Source organism: Diachasmimorpha longicaudata, chromosome 10, assembly GCF_034640455.1.
Source record: "Diachasmimorpha longicaudata isolate KC_UGA_2023 chromosome 10, iyDiaLong2, whole genome shotgun sequence".
In the NCBI taxonomy this organism is placed as follows: domain Eukaryota; kingdom Metazoa; phylum Arthropoda; class Insecta; order Hymenoptera; family Braconidae; genus Diachasmimorpha; species Diachasmimorpha longicaudata.
In genome coordinates, this window is record NC_087234.1 from 3,824,415 (window position 1) to 3,839,889 (window position 15,475).

Here is a 15,475-nt window from a genome sequence, read left to right on the forward strand (position 1 = left end):
TCCCGAAATGCATGAGCAATTAGGCTTGTTAATTAACGTTTCCAAAGTGATCGTGCAGTTGTGGCCGAAGGAAATAGCTCTTTGTACCGCACTGGCTAATTGAAACTGTTAAAAAATCATCTCTGGTATCCCAGGGAGAGAGTGTTGTAAATGATTATCTGAAACAGCTAATTACAGTTCATGAATATGTCATTTGTGTGGTGGGTAAAATTGGAACTCGTGATTTGAATGTATTCTCTGTGTGAACATGTGTATATATTTAATTAAATGCTCATGTATATAGTGAAAAAAATCTGATAAAAAAATTACCCTCGACCAGAGCGGCACAGGGTGATCGTCTATTAAAATGAGAAATATTTTTGTTATTATCGTTGAAACACGTGGACTTGCCCCCATACTTGATAAATTGGAATTCGATACTTTGAGATTAATTAATATTCATTGAATTTGCGGATGAAACATTATTTTTTTTATTTTGTTTCAGGTACCAACGAGTCATCCGGCGAGACTATTTTCCTTTATGAACCCTCTGGCTATTGAAATCTGGCTTTATGTACTAGCCGCCTATGTTCTTGTATCGGTAACGATGTTTGTTGTGGCGAGATTCAGCCCCTACGAGTGGAATAATCCACACCCCTGTCACGGACACTCAGGCCCGGAAATTGTTGAGAATCAGTTCTCATTGTCCAACAGCTTCTGGTTCACAATTGGCACTCTGATGCAGCAGGGAAGTGATCTAAACCCTAAGGTAAATTCTCTTATTTTCACTCGGCGAATATTCTGAAGAAAAAAATCGAAAATTTTTGAAAATTATTCAGCACGGAATTTTGAGGGAAAATGCAGGAACACTGTCATCGATAATTGTGCACTCAGTTGGCTTCCGCAGAATGAACATCACCGATACACTAAAAAAGTTCATAATACTTTTATACGCCGCCACAAAACCGTAAACCATTACTCCACTACTGAAAAACCGTATGTGAGAGAAATTGGCTTTTATCTCGCTGACCATATGCGAACACATTGTGATTGATATTTCACATTGGCCGTGTTCGTAACGATCTCAATTTATGATGCGTATCGCACTTCATTCTCTTTTTTTAAACAAAAGAATTTTTTTAGTCCAAAAAATGTTTTTTCGATCTACAAACATTTCATTTCTATTTAAATATTAATGATTAAAAATGTTTTAATCTATTTAGCTTTTAATCTTGAAGAACCCCATCATTTGAACTGAGTAATGAAAACGTCATTCAGTCGATAGTTTTTTTTCCTCTAAAAATCAGATCTACGTAAACAAAAATTCATCTCAATTCCTCTGGCTGATACCAATAAAAACTGTTGTATCATTTTTCTTCCATATTCCCAGAGAAAAACACCTGACAAAGCGTACGAATGGTGGGAGAAAAAACACGAGAGACATTTTGATACAATACATCTTATCCAAATAAAACCTCAGAACGTGCCGTTTTGCAATTCACTATTGCAATACTGGTGCACAAAACCCACCATCTCCTTGTGAACTCTCGACGCAGAGGAGATCGCATTTACCATTATTTTTATTTCCTTACTCCATTCAACTCGTTTGTCTAGATACACTTCATACGCCACTCCCCTTGCTTTCTAAAATGCACATATTTTTTTATTTGCACTCCCCCATCTCGCAGTTTTTCATTTTATTTTTTTTTTACCTGAAATGATGCCTCCGCTCGGCTAAAGTGGAATTTGATTCATTGCAGGCGGCGAGTACGAGAATTGTTGGAGGTATATGGTGGTTTTTTACGCTTATTATTATATCGTCTTATACGGCTAATCTGGCCGCCTTCTTGACGGTTGAGAGAATGATAACACCCATTGAAAATGCGGAGGATCTTGCTGGACAAACGGACATCACCTATGGAACATTGGAGAGCGGCAGTACTATGACATTTTTTCGAGTGAGTTTTTTTATTTTCATTGTTCTTTATTTATTTTCATAGTCTTTTTAACTCTTCAATATATTATGTACATCATATTTTTATCTCTTATATATTTTATATTCTGAACAAATATATATTTTTATTTTCCCACAATAGTATGAGATAAACAGACCCAATCATCGAACAGCTAAAAAATATAATATTTATTATCATTTAATAACTCAGGAACAATTTTTACTGAGTACCCCATTCGTTATTTCCTAAGCCTCAAAAAACTCCGCTGTATCCCAATGAAAAGTAAAAATAAAAACATCTGAGAACCTCTTCCACTATTTTATCCCCCAGGATTCAATGATTGAAACATACAAAAAAATGTGGCGTTTCATGGAGAACAAGAAGCCCTCGGTATTCGTCCCTACGTACGAGGAAGGCATTCAGCGTGTTCTCCAGGGTGATTATGCCTTTCTGATGGAATCGACAATGCTGGATTACATCGTCCAACGAGATTGCAATCTCACCCAGATCGGGGGATTGCTGGATAGCAAGGGTTATGGAATAGCAACGCCAATGGGTACTGATGATTATAGAATTGTGAAATCGATCGATACGCCTGGATTGGGAATTTCAATTGTTTCAATTTTTCCCAGGATCACCGTGGAGAGATAAGATCTCACTCGCCATTCTCGAGCTTCAGGAGAAGGGGGAGATACAGATGTTGTATGACAAGTGGTGGAAGAGCCCTGGTGATACCTGCAAGAGGAAGGAGAAGGGCAAGGAGAATAAAGCCAATGCTCTGGGTCCTGCGAATATCGGTGATCATTTAATCGATTAGAAATTATAATTATTCGAAAGCCCCTTTAAATCAGTTCAAGTTCCATCAGTTTCTTAAATTCTGGTCGTTCCCTTTTTTTAAAAAAATCAATGGAAAATGTTAGTAAATTTGAGATCTGGAAACAACAAAGACATTTCATGCATTTATTAATTTTTAAGGTGGAATTTTTGTTGTTCTACTCTGTGGCCTGGCGTTCGCAGTTCTCGTGGCGATATGCGAATTTTGTTACAATTCACGTAGACATTCACCATCGGAACGTGTAAGTAATAACAATAATTCCATAAGTTATATATTAACACAAGGCATGATGAATATTCATTAGCTGTTCTGTTTGCATGAATACAAAAAGCACGAACTCATTGATTGACGTCATGTAAACTCAACTGACTTGAGTCCAGGGGGAAACGATGGAATAGAAGGTAAGAGTCCCTTCAAATACAAACCTCTCGGTACATTTAACGAGTCTAGCCAGAAGCCCCAGCTCTAATTGACTTTTTTTTCAGACGCTATCTCGTACTTTAAGTCATTTAGCTGCTGGCACATGATATCGTTATTCTATTTTTTTTTTTCTCGACGATGAGAAAATATATTTTGCATTAGATAACTGCTGGGAATGCACAGCAGAGAAATTGATTTTTCTTTGGGATTTCAGTTCTGCATTAATCGGGGAAATGAGAGTTAGGGTAGTTTAACAAGAATTATCTTTGAATTTGCAGGAGACACACGCTGTACAACCGCCCCCCACGTGCTCTGGGTCTTTGCAGACTGTCAGTCAAAATCCACAGCAGCAAAATTCGAATCAGGAATCACTGTGCTCGGAAATGGCACGAGAATTGTGTCGTGCATTACGATGTCGCGCATCATCACGTCGGCGAAAGGCTTGTGAAAAGTGCTCGACACACGTAGTTGGTTACACACTTGATAATCCAACTGCCACTCCTCTAAATGGGATGAGATCTCAGGTGAATGAAAATATTCCAGGGGTGAATTTACATTCTTAAGGGAGTTTTGCAATTTAAACATATTTATTTATGTATTTATTATTCTATTACAGTGAATTTTCAATGACTAAATTCCTCAAAATTTCGATTAACTCCTGATTTCATAAAAATTATCAATAAAAACTGCAGGAAAAAAAAATTCAAACTACTCTGTTGGACAAAGTGAATAACGAATATTTCCAATTAATTCATAGTTCACATAACTTTATTTTTAATTTAATTACTTTAGGTCTCACTTAAGATTAAATTCCGACTTTTCAGAGAGGCAGTCTGGGAATCACCGGAGATTTACCAGCTCACATTCACATGCATCATCATGTACCCCACGACTACGATGGAAATTGACAAAAAATATATATCACTTCATCATTTTTTTACTCGCGAAATCATCGTACGCAAGAAAGTATTCATTAATCATTCAACAAAAAAAAATTGGAAATACATTTTATATAGTGATGAATGATGAATGGGAAACGTCGACACTATTATAGGAGTAAATTTTTATGAATGAGTCAAGACCTTCTCGCGATCCGAGGTGATTTTTCACGGCTTGTCTGACTTTTTTTTTGCCCGGAGGAATTTCCTCGGATACGCCAAGACGTCTTCTCCATTTATAAAAACACTCAATGGTAAACGAATGAGTAATTTTGCAACGGCGCAATAGTGCGTGTCTCTATTCACTTTCCTAATTCAGTTCTCAGCCAAAAATGCCGGAGTAACGAAGAAAATAAAGACTAGAATGTAAATAAAACGGACGGCAGGCGCTGGTTGTGCTAACTGTTATAATTAATTTAAACTAGTGATTAAATCTTCAGTGAAGTGGTAATAAAGATAAATTCCCCGAAAGTATCAAAAATTTTTTGGAGCCCTTGCGATGACAAACAAATCCCGCATTTCTTCAATCGAATGAAATTCACAAAATGATCCCTAAACGTCAACTAATCTTTATTTACCACTTCATGACCAAAATGATGAGTAATCGTTCGATGTTTGATGTCATTGTACGTGTATACATGGACCTAGACTACGAAATAAAAGATATCAGGAAAATAAAACCACCAACAGCAGACAAATTTTCTTTTATATAACATCATTTATTAAGGGATAAAATAAATGACAAATAACATATCGTTTATAGGAAACTATAACATTTTTTAAAGTGTTCATTGTTCGTTTACGATATAAAAGAAATCACATCACATACAACTCCCCTCCATCCCTCACCATCAAACCTCCAGACTGTTGAAACAATTTATTCTCTTATTCTGGTGAATCATGACAGGATTAGGCAATGACCGCATAGCTTAATCGAGCCAGTGAAGCCAGAAAATATCCTTCCATGTTGAAAGCTCATTCTCCAAATAATTTATAACAACTTTGAGGTTGAAATAATGGAAAAGAGATGAAAGTGTGTCTGGAAATCTGATGTCATTATCAGTTTCTAATCGTTTCTTCTGTAATTAAAATTGAAAATGTTATTCTGTCCAGTCCAAAATATCTTGGATGGACCAATATCAACGTGACCTTAAATCATCACACGATCATTCTGTTTGCGGTAGCATTTCTAGGACAATAATATGTTCTGTGACTCCAGAAGGTGATGATCGATGGCTATCAGTACTCCAACGATTACCAGAGCTTAAAAAATCCACGAATGGTACCAATTTATCAATAGTACTGATAATTCATCGATGTAACTCCCTTCATTCAGTTCTGACTATTCAGGGTGTTTTGGTGACAATCGTGAAAGTTTACTATAATTTATTGTTTTGTGTCTGCAATGATTAGATGTTGACTTTCACTCTCCCCTCATTCTTCTCCGCTTCTTCGTCGATGAATAAATTATAAAAATGAAATAATTGTCGATTAATCTTGTCGAATTATACATCGAACGAACCCGGCGCTCGATTTCAATGTATTTCAATCATAAAAGAAATAAGATTTTCACGTTTATTTGAGTTAGAAATATCACGATCTATTCCAACTGTTGAATTTTCGTCCACTTTAGTGGAAATATCAAATCACACAAGCCTTAAGTTCAACTTCACCTCAATCCATTATTCCCCAATGAATTTATGAAACGTAACGTTAACATGACATTTTTTCAACGTTCACATCAAACTCAAATTATCGAGATAATGAATTATTTGAGGATAAATGCCCAGAATATTATCGATATTCTCTCCAAAATTCAATTACATCTCCAGAAAATATTTAGTTCAGATGATTATCATGTCGATGGTGTTACATTTCACAATTTCACCGGATAATTTATTCCCTTAAAAATAAAAAAGACAAATCCATACGAAGGAATTGAAATTAATTCTACGTTCTGACACTCGATTACATCGTCAAAATAACTTGTTTACCTTTCATTAAAATCAAAAGAAAGAAAAATAATCGTTACAAATTCTCTCGTTAATTATGTCGCCTACCAACGTCGTGCCTTTGAGTACAAAAAAGAAAAAAAAATCGATTAGAAATACAAGACACTTGGTCTTGGTTTCATATATATGCATAGGTATATTTTTTTTATTTTTTTTCCTCGTTTAAAAACATTTTTATTCACTTTTTAATCGCTCAGTCCCTCGAAGAGATCATTACATGAGGATGCACGTCATCAATTAATTTCTTTGCTAAGAAATACGTGGATGAATGATATCATTGCATCAGATGATTGATTCATTAAAGAGAACGTGTATCCTCATTCATGTTTTATGTTTCCTTAAATTATAAAAAAAAATACGCCCTGTGAATTCTCCACAGGGTCTTGGCAGAATGCCAATAAGGGACCGATCTTTAAAAAAACAATTGTTGATGAGATGCATGATTAGAAGAATGGTTAGAGGAGAGTGAAAGGTATAAAATTAGGGGAAAAGAGATGCATATGGGAGATGGATCAATCAAGCAGTGAAATTATTTTTATCATCAACTGATGAATTGTCTTGATATCGAGCGTAGTTGGGAGAAACATGTTCCCCTGTACTCTCTCATTTTCGAGATATTCTCAAGATGAATAAAAATTAGTTTACTTTCACCACTGAACTGTACCTAAACTAATATATTGTAGTCAAAACTCAAGATCAGAGTGATCGGTGAACAAATATTCGTGAGACTTAGTGTTGAATATGATTTAAAGCTAGGAAACCACAAAAACTCCAATGAAATATGAATGTTGAATTTTATGGTTGAATCGAAGTAATTAATTTTTCTCTTCCTTTCTGCATTTGTTCCCTCAATTTTGATTTGATTCGTTAAATTCTACCTTATTAGCTGATTCTGAACTTTCATTAAGTAGTTGAAGAAGTTTTTGAGAATTTAATGGGAAAAGTACAGCTGGAATGGAAAAGGAGATGGGAAAAAAAAGAGAAATATGTAAAAAAAATTTCTATAAGTTAAACTTAAACTCAATACTGACGCTTTGCTACTACCGAATTATTCACTTTTATCAATAAGAAATTATTGCCAAAAATGTTATTAAATTATCAATTGCCGAAAAATTAATTTTCAACTGTTCGACATGGGAATCTGCCTGATATGTAGAAATGTTGTTCTTTGCATTGAAAAATACGGCAATTCAATGTCTCGGGCTGCTGGTCAAAATTTTGTTACTCCTCACTCGTTATTTTTTTAATAGGATTTCACACGTAAATCTACCTCGGTGCACACACAGTTAAAGATTTTCTGCAGACGATGTCGATTTCTCATTAAATTTTTGAAATTTCTTCACCTTCTCATTGCCTCCATTATGCGTAAATGTATACAATATATATATTTTTTGTTTCCTCTATTAATATGATTCAATATGCGATCACAGAACATTAATTCGTGTGTATAATGTTTATGCCTTTCGATTTACGTGGATTTTTCATTCATCCTCAACTGTGTATTCTCTTGAATGACTGATCAAAATAAATGTATTTACTTTCGATGAATTTCAAAAAATTTTTCGTCCAGAATAACTCCAATTGGTCTGTCAATCTGATTAATTATAAGAACATTAAAAATTCTAATCGTTCAATTGATTTCCAATCCTAACATCAAAGGCATGAATATTCGTTGATGACTGTCATCTGTCGTTTGCATGCAATTTAAGGTTCTCAAAAGTTCAATGAATTTGTTCTTTCATTTAATTATTCACTTCATTATTGCTAATTTTCCGAACAACTCCTGGCTTTCGCCGTTGATTAATTGTAGACGTTCAAATAATCCTTTTATTTACACGTGTGCCCAGTAGAGGGAAAGATTATGGTAATTATTTCCACTCCAAGAGGCACAACGAAAGACATATTATATTTCGTATTAACCATCGGCATTTCACGATTACTACAATAGAAATTGATGCTTAGACGATCGTCATTCCATGTATGTACACTAAAAAATCGAGCTGGTGGTCGACTTTGAATAGTTTATTAGACAAAAATTAAAAAAATAAACAAAATAAACCACAATTTCAAACATTGACCCGACAGCTTCAATAGGAAAACCTACATTTTCCATGCTCAAAGGATAATTTTGCAAATAACGCTTTACAATAAAAAATAATTCAATTGTGTTTGTGGAAGCACCACTCGAACCTAATTTGATTAAAAACCGTCATAAAAACGAGCCGAATGTATAAGAATACACGATATATTATTTACAAATCATCAGAAAGCCCCATTGTTCTTCCATAAGGGGTAAAAATCATAACTTCCAATAATTTCCTCCGTCACTCAATTCAAAAAATCCTAATTTCTTACAATTTACACCTCTCCTGCGTCTCATAATTTATAACTTAATTTTTATTCGATGCTGTCACTAGCTCAAAACGTCTCACTAATCGTCTTTCAACACCCCCTTCGCCCCTGAAGGCCCCCTGTCCCTCCACAAGCGACAAGCACAGAGTAATATTCAATAAAAAAAATCAAATTTAAAAAAAAAAACAGGAAGAACTGGAAAAAATAATGTCGATGTCTAAAACGAGTGCTAAATTCCTCACGAAACTCAAAATTCAGATCTCGAGTGATTGAACAAATTTTTTCCCTCACATTTTAAAATACAGAACACAGATAAATCTCTCACATCGAAAAATCCACGAAAATTCCTCATTTCTTCGATACCAAAATCACCTCAACCCTCCTCCCTCCCCGATCTCTTTGGAAATCCTTCAAATGACTCAAGTAACAGACTCTATCGATAATTCACGCTTCTTCCTCAACTATTTTTTATACACATCTAATCCAATTAAAACAATGCAATTGTCCTGATCTCTCGCTCCTGGAGAAGCATCAAGGCATCACGATAGTCTCAAAAGATGATTCGATTAATTATCAATCACCATTTTTTCAGTGTCATTCCGGATTAGGTCATATATCTCATAACAGCGCGAAGGGCGTAAAGAAGTTCTGCCTGCATTCTAGCTTCGAGAATCATTAAATTAACATGAATTTTCTCACTGTGCTTGAACTCCCTCATGACTCGGTCATAGTCCCTTTTGGTGACTCTTTCAGGATAACAAACAGCACTTTTTATGAAAGTCTTGAGACTCCTCTCAAGCAACTGATTGACCTCGTTGTAATCATAGTCATCGTGCCTTATACCAAACATACACTGAATGTAGTTCCATATGGCACGTCTGAAACGTGATGTGTCGACTTTGCTGTGTGTACCCATTGTGTAATAAGTTAAATTGTAGGCGGTTTTGAATTTATCGTCTAGGAGGTTTCCAACATCGTTGTAGAGACGATTAACAAGGGAGTAGCCGTGATCGTCCCAGGAATAATCTTGGACACGAAAGGTTGGTATGTCGTTTAATTGTCCCCTCTGTAGATCAAAATAAAATAACATTGAATTGTGCCATTATTTATCGCTATTTAAAATTAAAAAAATAAATGACACACATTTTATTGAGAACATAACTGTAATCTAAAGGAAACGGCAGATTGTCTTCGGTTGATTATAAATTATAGGATATACAACAAAAAATTAATACAGTCATTCAAATGATCGTTTACCTTGGCAAAGTCTTGGTATATGAACGTCGGATCATCGATGAAAAGTCCAATATCGGAGTCAATAATCGTACTGTTCCTTTGAGGTGCTGCTGCCAATTCTGCAGACTGTGTCTCAACTGTCTCAAATCTTTTGGACAATTCCTCCTGAGTTATCTGGTAGGATTCTGATTTTTCGGATAAACGTTTCATTCTCTCCATGAGGGTCTCCACACCTACTTCCTGTTCTCCAACTATACTTGGTGATGAGGGCGGCGACGGGATGTTATCTGCGATGAGTAAATCATGTCAACATGAATCACAGTTGTCATTTAATTATTATATGTTCACAACTGGGAAAAAAGTGAGATGTTATTCTTTTATTGAATGTAACATAGTTATCCTCACTAACAAATAGCAATGTCCTTCCCAATGGTTATTTTGCACATCATTACCTTTCGTAATGTATAATTCATTGTGTATTTTACTTTATCAAATGGAATACGATTTCTCACGGGAAAGTGTTCGCCATCATTAACATGCTCTCATTATACTTCAATAAAATATTATTAGAAAAATTTAATGCACATTTGAAAACATTTCGCTTTCAGGAGAACTCATTCGAAATTCAAATCTTTCAACAGTCATCGTAAAAGCCAAATCAATCGAACATAAATTTTAAACAGTTATAAAGTCTCTATTGGAAATCAAAAATAGTACATAATAAATTGTTTTGACTAAAGTTAAATATGTAATATTAACTCACCAGTCTTGCCACCACCCGTGGGTATTTTTTTGGGACTGCTCATGAGCTTGTCTTTGGCAGGTTGCAAATTATTGCTATTGTCCTGTACATTCTCCTTATAATGATGGCCTGTGATATTGTCGAGTTCCTCATTAATACCACAGGAGAATACAAAAGATGATAGGGAGTGGAAATGCGCCAGTAAGACTATCGCATGAACTACCTCAGCTAGTGACCAACTATCTGCACCTTTTGTCAATTTCTGTAGGCAAATAAAACCCCATTAATCCAGTGAATTCTAAAAATATACCAATCATTCGCTCATTTATATCTCACCTCTATGTGAGTTTTGTTCAATAACCACGGCCTGTGCGCCAGAATTTTGTTGATCTCGTAAAGATTCTGCAATTTAGCTGGTAACGATCTGAGCCCCTGTAACCAGGTACGATCGCCTCCTTGAAGCAGAAATTCTCCTTTCTGCAGGTTTATCAAGTAGCTGCATTGATGCCTTCCAGCGGCCTGCGAATGTGAAAAAAAAAAAAAACAATTACATAAACCGATTGAATTATTGTTTCACGCCGCAGCGTCAACGATCGCTAACAAGGCCATATCTACAAGAAGACTACCAGTATTTTATTGCCTCGGGTCACTTCTCGAGGGATCGCGTGAACTCAATATGTAGAGTTAATATGTCTCCGTTTCTTGGAACGAGAGTCCGAGTCAGATTGTATCGAATTAATGGTATACGATTTTTTATCTTGTTGGGAAGCGATCAAAAGAGATAGATCGACATTTTTTTGGAAATTGTCACACCCACGATCATTGTTTTTATCGAATAAAAATCTATTGCAATTTTTTTTTCTTTCATTTCAAGATCTTTTTTTAATTACGACTGAATAAACATTTTTTTGTGCACATGTTCAATCACACGTAACAAACAGAATTCTTGAAAAATGTAAAAAAAAAAATTCTGTTGGATAGCAAAACTGTATAAATATGTTTTCTTGCTTCAAGAAAAAGAATTTAATTGTAATAAGCACGCATTTTATTTATTGAAGAGAAGCAGTTGTCGTAGTTTCTAGAAAATATTTTCATATAATAACTCCTCAAAACCCGTACAAGGAAGGTACATACATATTCTCTGCCAATTTGGATATCATTACGTCCCCCTTTAATTCCCCTACTGACCCAAAAAAAAATCCATAAAATGCGTAATCCTCTGCTCACGATTAATCGCTCGAACAGCCTAGCAAATAGAGAACGAAAAAAGTAATAAAGAGCTTTCACGTGATGTTTACTCGCGCATATTCCAAAGATATCGAACAATCGATTGTCCGATAAATTGTCGAAAACACGTTATCTTCGAAGACGTACGAGAAATAAAGTACGAAAAAATGGTGGTTGATAAGAAAAAAAAATGAATTTCGTGATTAAATAGAAAAACTGGGTATAATTGCCCCCTAAATTGATCACTAAGTACAAGTTATTTCTCTCAGATTGCAAATTGGTTCTGCAATATCTCATGCACTCCAGAGCAATATTCGCAAGGATATAGCCCATTAAAAAACCTGACACCAGCATAAATGGGGTTGTCACCCTATCGCCAAATTTTTCCGCATGAATTCAGCAAAATGGAGTTATTCAGACTATTTTTTCGCGAATTTAATAAATCGTTAAATTGTTTTTATTTCCCCACGTGGCCTCAATGCCTTCCTTTGTGACTCGATAACCTCGGGGACCTCGACATCTGTAGGAAACAGTGCACCTCAGAATAAAAAAAATTTCTAGGGAATCGCAATGTCAAAGTTTAACGCCAACGTCACATAAATTTCAGTGAAAAACTACGATAATTCGGTGATTGGGGTTTTGTTATCGGGATAATTTTTTTGCAATTTCCTCGTCTTCACTTGGTTTCATTGATTATTCTGTTGCCAATATTTTTACATCGAGTAATTTCTCCCTCGACACTTAGTTATTGTGGTCTCAGTGAACCCTAGAGTGGAGGAGAACTTTATCATTTCATGACCTTACTCGTTGGACGACGGACTGTCGATCGAATTCCCTCTTCATTACTATTTATTTCATTATGTCAATTACAATTTTATTCCCACCCACCTAAGGCCTTGATTAATAATCACTTCGCATAGATTTTTGCATCCGCAAAAATAATGCAAAGATAATGCAATAAAAATAATAACTCCCTCCACTATTCACATTTTCGTTGTTTTCTGGAAGTTGTTTGTTTAATCGTTAGTCCTCCCAAAAAAATTGAGACAATAACCTGTTCAAAAAAAATGATTTTAATTTAAAAATGCATAACTCACCATAATGGCAATAAGATGTCGATAATCATAAGGCAGTGGACCATCACCACGTAGAACAAAATTCTGTGTCCTGAGAAAATGTTCCAGGTATGATCCATGGGATGACATCACCTGAGAGACATGATCCAGTCGATTGTTCTGGAGGAAGGCATCCATCAACAGCATGTGTGTCTGAAAATTATCAAAGGGAAAATTACCAACGAGTCCTTCCCAAAACAACTGTCAGGGTTCAGATATATTTTCTACATAATTGCAATCCCCATGTGGCAAACCGAGTACAACCGGTTCTCACTGTTTGGAGGCCAGCGAGTTCCCTTTTTTATCAAAACAAAAATCAAGCACTTAATCATTACCAAAGTGGTGGGGAAAATTTCTCCTTCGACGAAAGGGAAACAGTGTCAGATGTTGAGAAAAAAAAAATAGATCATTTCCATCTGTAAAACGCCTCCAATATGTTTTTTTTTCTTTTCGTAATCGTTAGATCGCGTTACATCATGTTAATGTGCTATTAATATATCCTTCATTCCTATGATTTCATATACAATAGAAAATATATGTCTTTGGAATGACGAGACAGCCAACTTGACGCCCCTGATAACACTCCAACGTCAGAAAAATTCTCAAGAGCAAAAATTTATTTTATCATTCCCCACCGTATCCCCTTGTTCTTTTAGCACAACAAAGTGTAAACAACTTCAATGATTCTAATTTTTTTTTCACGCTTGAAATGCCATGCTACTATCACCAAAATTGTCAATGACTAAACGTTTGAAATAATTAGAAATGGGGAAATCGAGGATTAATCAATCAGTTATTGATTTCTTATTTCTCTTTTTTTTTAATTGATGACGTATTAAATCTAGAGTCAACACAGCATTTATGGTATCATCGTTCACATCTCAATAATATTTGTCTTTCCATCTTAGCGATTTTCAATCTCCAAGTGATAATTCATCGAAGATTGTGACAATTTTCAAGGAGATAACAGAATAAATTGTTTTTTTGTCTTGATTTTCCGAATGTACTGTAGATAAAATTAATAAATTCCCGTCCACAATAGGTTATTAGTGAATAATTTTTACTCTACTTCCCATTATTGTCAATTTTTCCGGTTGATATCATTATTTTTGAAATGTTCAAAGTTTAAAATCCAACGAAATAGCTTTCGTGAATAACTTTGATGTTTGTCATTCCCCATCAACTTTTAATATCTCAGTGACAATTAATGAAAGATTATGACCATTTTTATTGAGATAATGTGATAAATTGCTTTTCTATCTCAGTGGTCTGGACATTATCAAGTAATTTCTGTTCTACTTCCAAGTGTCCCCAATCTTTGTCCCTCATTTTTTCTCCAAATGTAACATTCAGCAAAATTAATTTTTATCAACAACTGTAGTGACACGAAACTTAAATTTCTACAATTACAAAGATAACAAGAACGAACTTAACGCGTCTACAATATAACGTTCAATCGCATAATGCCAAGCCCATCATTGATAACATCCCCGCACTCTCACTCTTTTATTTTCACTTTATCTTCCCGAGTCCTACGTCATCATGAATATTACTCAATTAACTGAAGCACAATACGCCTCGGCTGATTCATTTTGACTACATTAAGCCCGTTCACTTGGCATTAACAAGTGCAAAAAAAATTCTCCCGAGAGACAAACAAGTGATAGAAGAATTGAGGGAAGAGAATAAAAGACATTTGTGTACAGCCTTTTGAACTGCGGACATGAGAGAAATATTTCACTCGAGAATTTTGGCATCAATTGCTGGCTCCTCGCCCATGGCAACGCCAAGGAACATAAGAAAACAGGCAATATCGCTATTTGCAGGAATTTTGAGACTGTTGTCGCATTTTCTATTGTTTCCTTATATTTGCTGTCTAGCAAAAATTATTTTTAGCGAGATATACTTTTTTTTTCTCGCATTAGTGTTATATGCTTTACCTCATTCTAATACTGTTACTAATCCTCTCACTATTGAGATAAGATTTCAAAAAAAATTTCAGTGGTCTACCAGAACTGAAATCCTACTGTTGCCATTTTTCATATTGATAATCTGTCATTTCTGTCGCATTTTAGGAACGAAAAAATGATTAGAACGAATTATTCTCGTGGAGAGTAATTTAATTAGAAAATCACGATTCGGCCGGATGTTTTCATTCGTTATCTTCCACCGGAAGTTTGCAGGGTTCTACTCATAACAGTTGAGCAAGGGTTTAATAATTGAGTCATTACAGGGTCGACTAGTCGATTTATCGTCTGGTGACACGCACCAGTTCCTTCGTCATCGATTGGTGAGCTTCTCGATACTCGAATTTATTTCAGGACAGGAATGTCCGCATTTAAGGTACATGTCTGAACTATGGGAACTTCGACAGAGAGAAATTTTCAGCAAAAATTGCCATAATTTTTATAAAAGTAGATCATGAGCTTTAGTTACCTCATATCTATCCCGAAAGATTACGGATAAAATAAAGGATATAAAGTCTGTTATCTAAAAATAAAATTTAATCGTCATGTATTAATTTTCAAAAAGTTTCAGGAAAGAAATGAAACAGCGTTGACTCATGAGATTATTATAGAATGGCAGGGTAATTTTTATCCAAAATTTCTCTTCGCACACACGTGTCACATTAATCTAGATGTGCTTAATTCGAATAAGGAGTCT

At 35.1% G+C, this 15,475-nt stretch overlaps 2 protein-coding genes across 10 annotated transcripts in view; one reads left to right on the forward strand and one right to left on the reverse strand.

The window, feature by feature from the left end:
- LOC135166537 (glutamate receptor ionotropic, kainate 2-like) overlaps window positions 1–6,635 on the forward strand; it is an 80,676-nt gene extending 74,041 nt beyond the window's left edge. For 7 of the 8 annotated variants that reach the window (XM_064128854.1, XM_064128853.1, XM_064128855.1 and 4 more), the window contains 7 exons: window positions 485–748; window positions 1,740–1,937; window positions 2,265–2,490; window positions 2,567–2,731; window positions 2,910–3,010; window positions 3,468–3,713; window positions 4,014–6,635. In XM_064128854.1, coding sequence (XP_063984924.1) covers window positions 485–748; window positions 1,740–1,937; window positions 2,265–2,490; window positions 2,567–2,731; window positions 2,910–3,010; window positions 3,468–3,713; window positions 4,014–4,097 — 1,284 coding nt within the window. In that variant the 3' untranslated portion in view covers window positions 4,098–6,635. Of the gene's footprint in view, window positions 1–484; window positions 749–1,739; window positions 1,938–2,264; window positions 2,491–2,566; window positions 2,732–2,909; window positions 3,011–3,100; window positions 3,171–3,467; window positions 3,714–4,013 lie in introns of those variants that run through there. The other variant, XR_010299697.1, reaches the window with a different exon arrangement.
- Window positions 6,636–8,146: 1,511 nt separating this feature from the next.
- The window catches only part of LOC135166539 (sestrin homolog), a 112,443-nt gene continuing 105,114 nt past the window's right edge, over window positions 8,147–15,475 (reverse strand). For both annotated transcript variants that reach the window (XM_064128858.1, XM_064128859.1), the window contains 5 exons: window positions 12,794–12,964; window positions 10,806–10,988; window positions 10,491–10,731; window positions 9,749–10,014; window positions 8,147–9,557 (listed from right to left, as the gene is read on the reverse strand). In XM_064128858.1, coding sequence (XP_063984928.1) covers window positions 9,096–9,557; window positions 9,749–10,014; window positions 10,491–10,731; window positions 10,806–10,988; window positions 12,794–12,964 — 1,323 coding nt within the window. In that variant the 3' untranslated portion in view covers window positions 8,147–9,095. The remainder of the gene's footprint in view (window positions 9,558–9,748; window positions 10,015–10,490; window positions 10,732–10,805; window positions 10,989–12,793; window positions 12,965–15,475) is intronic.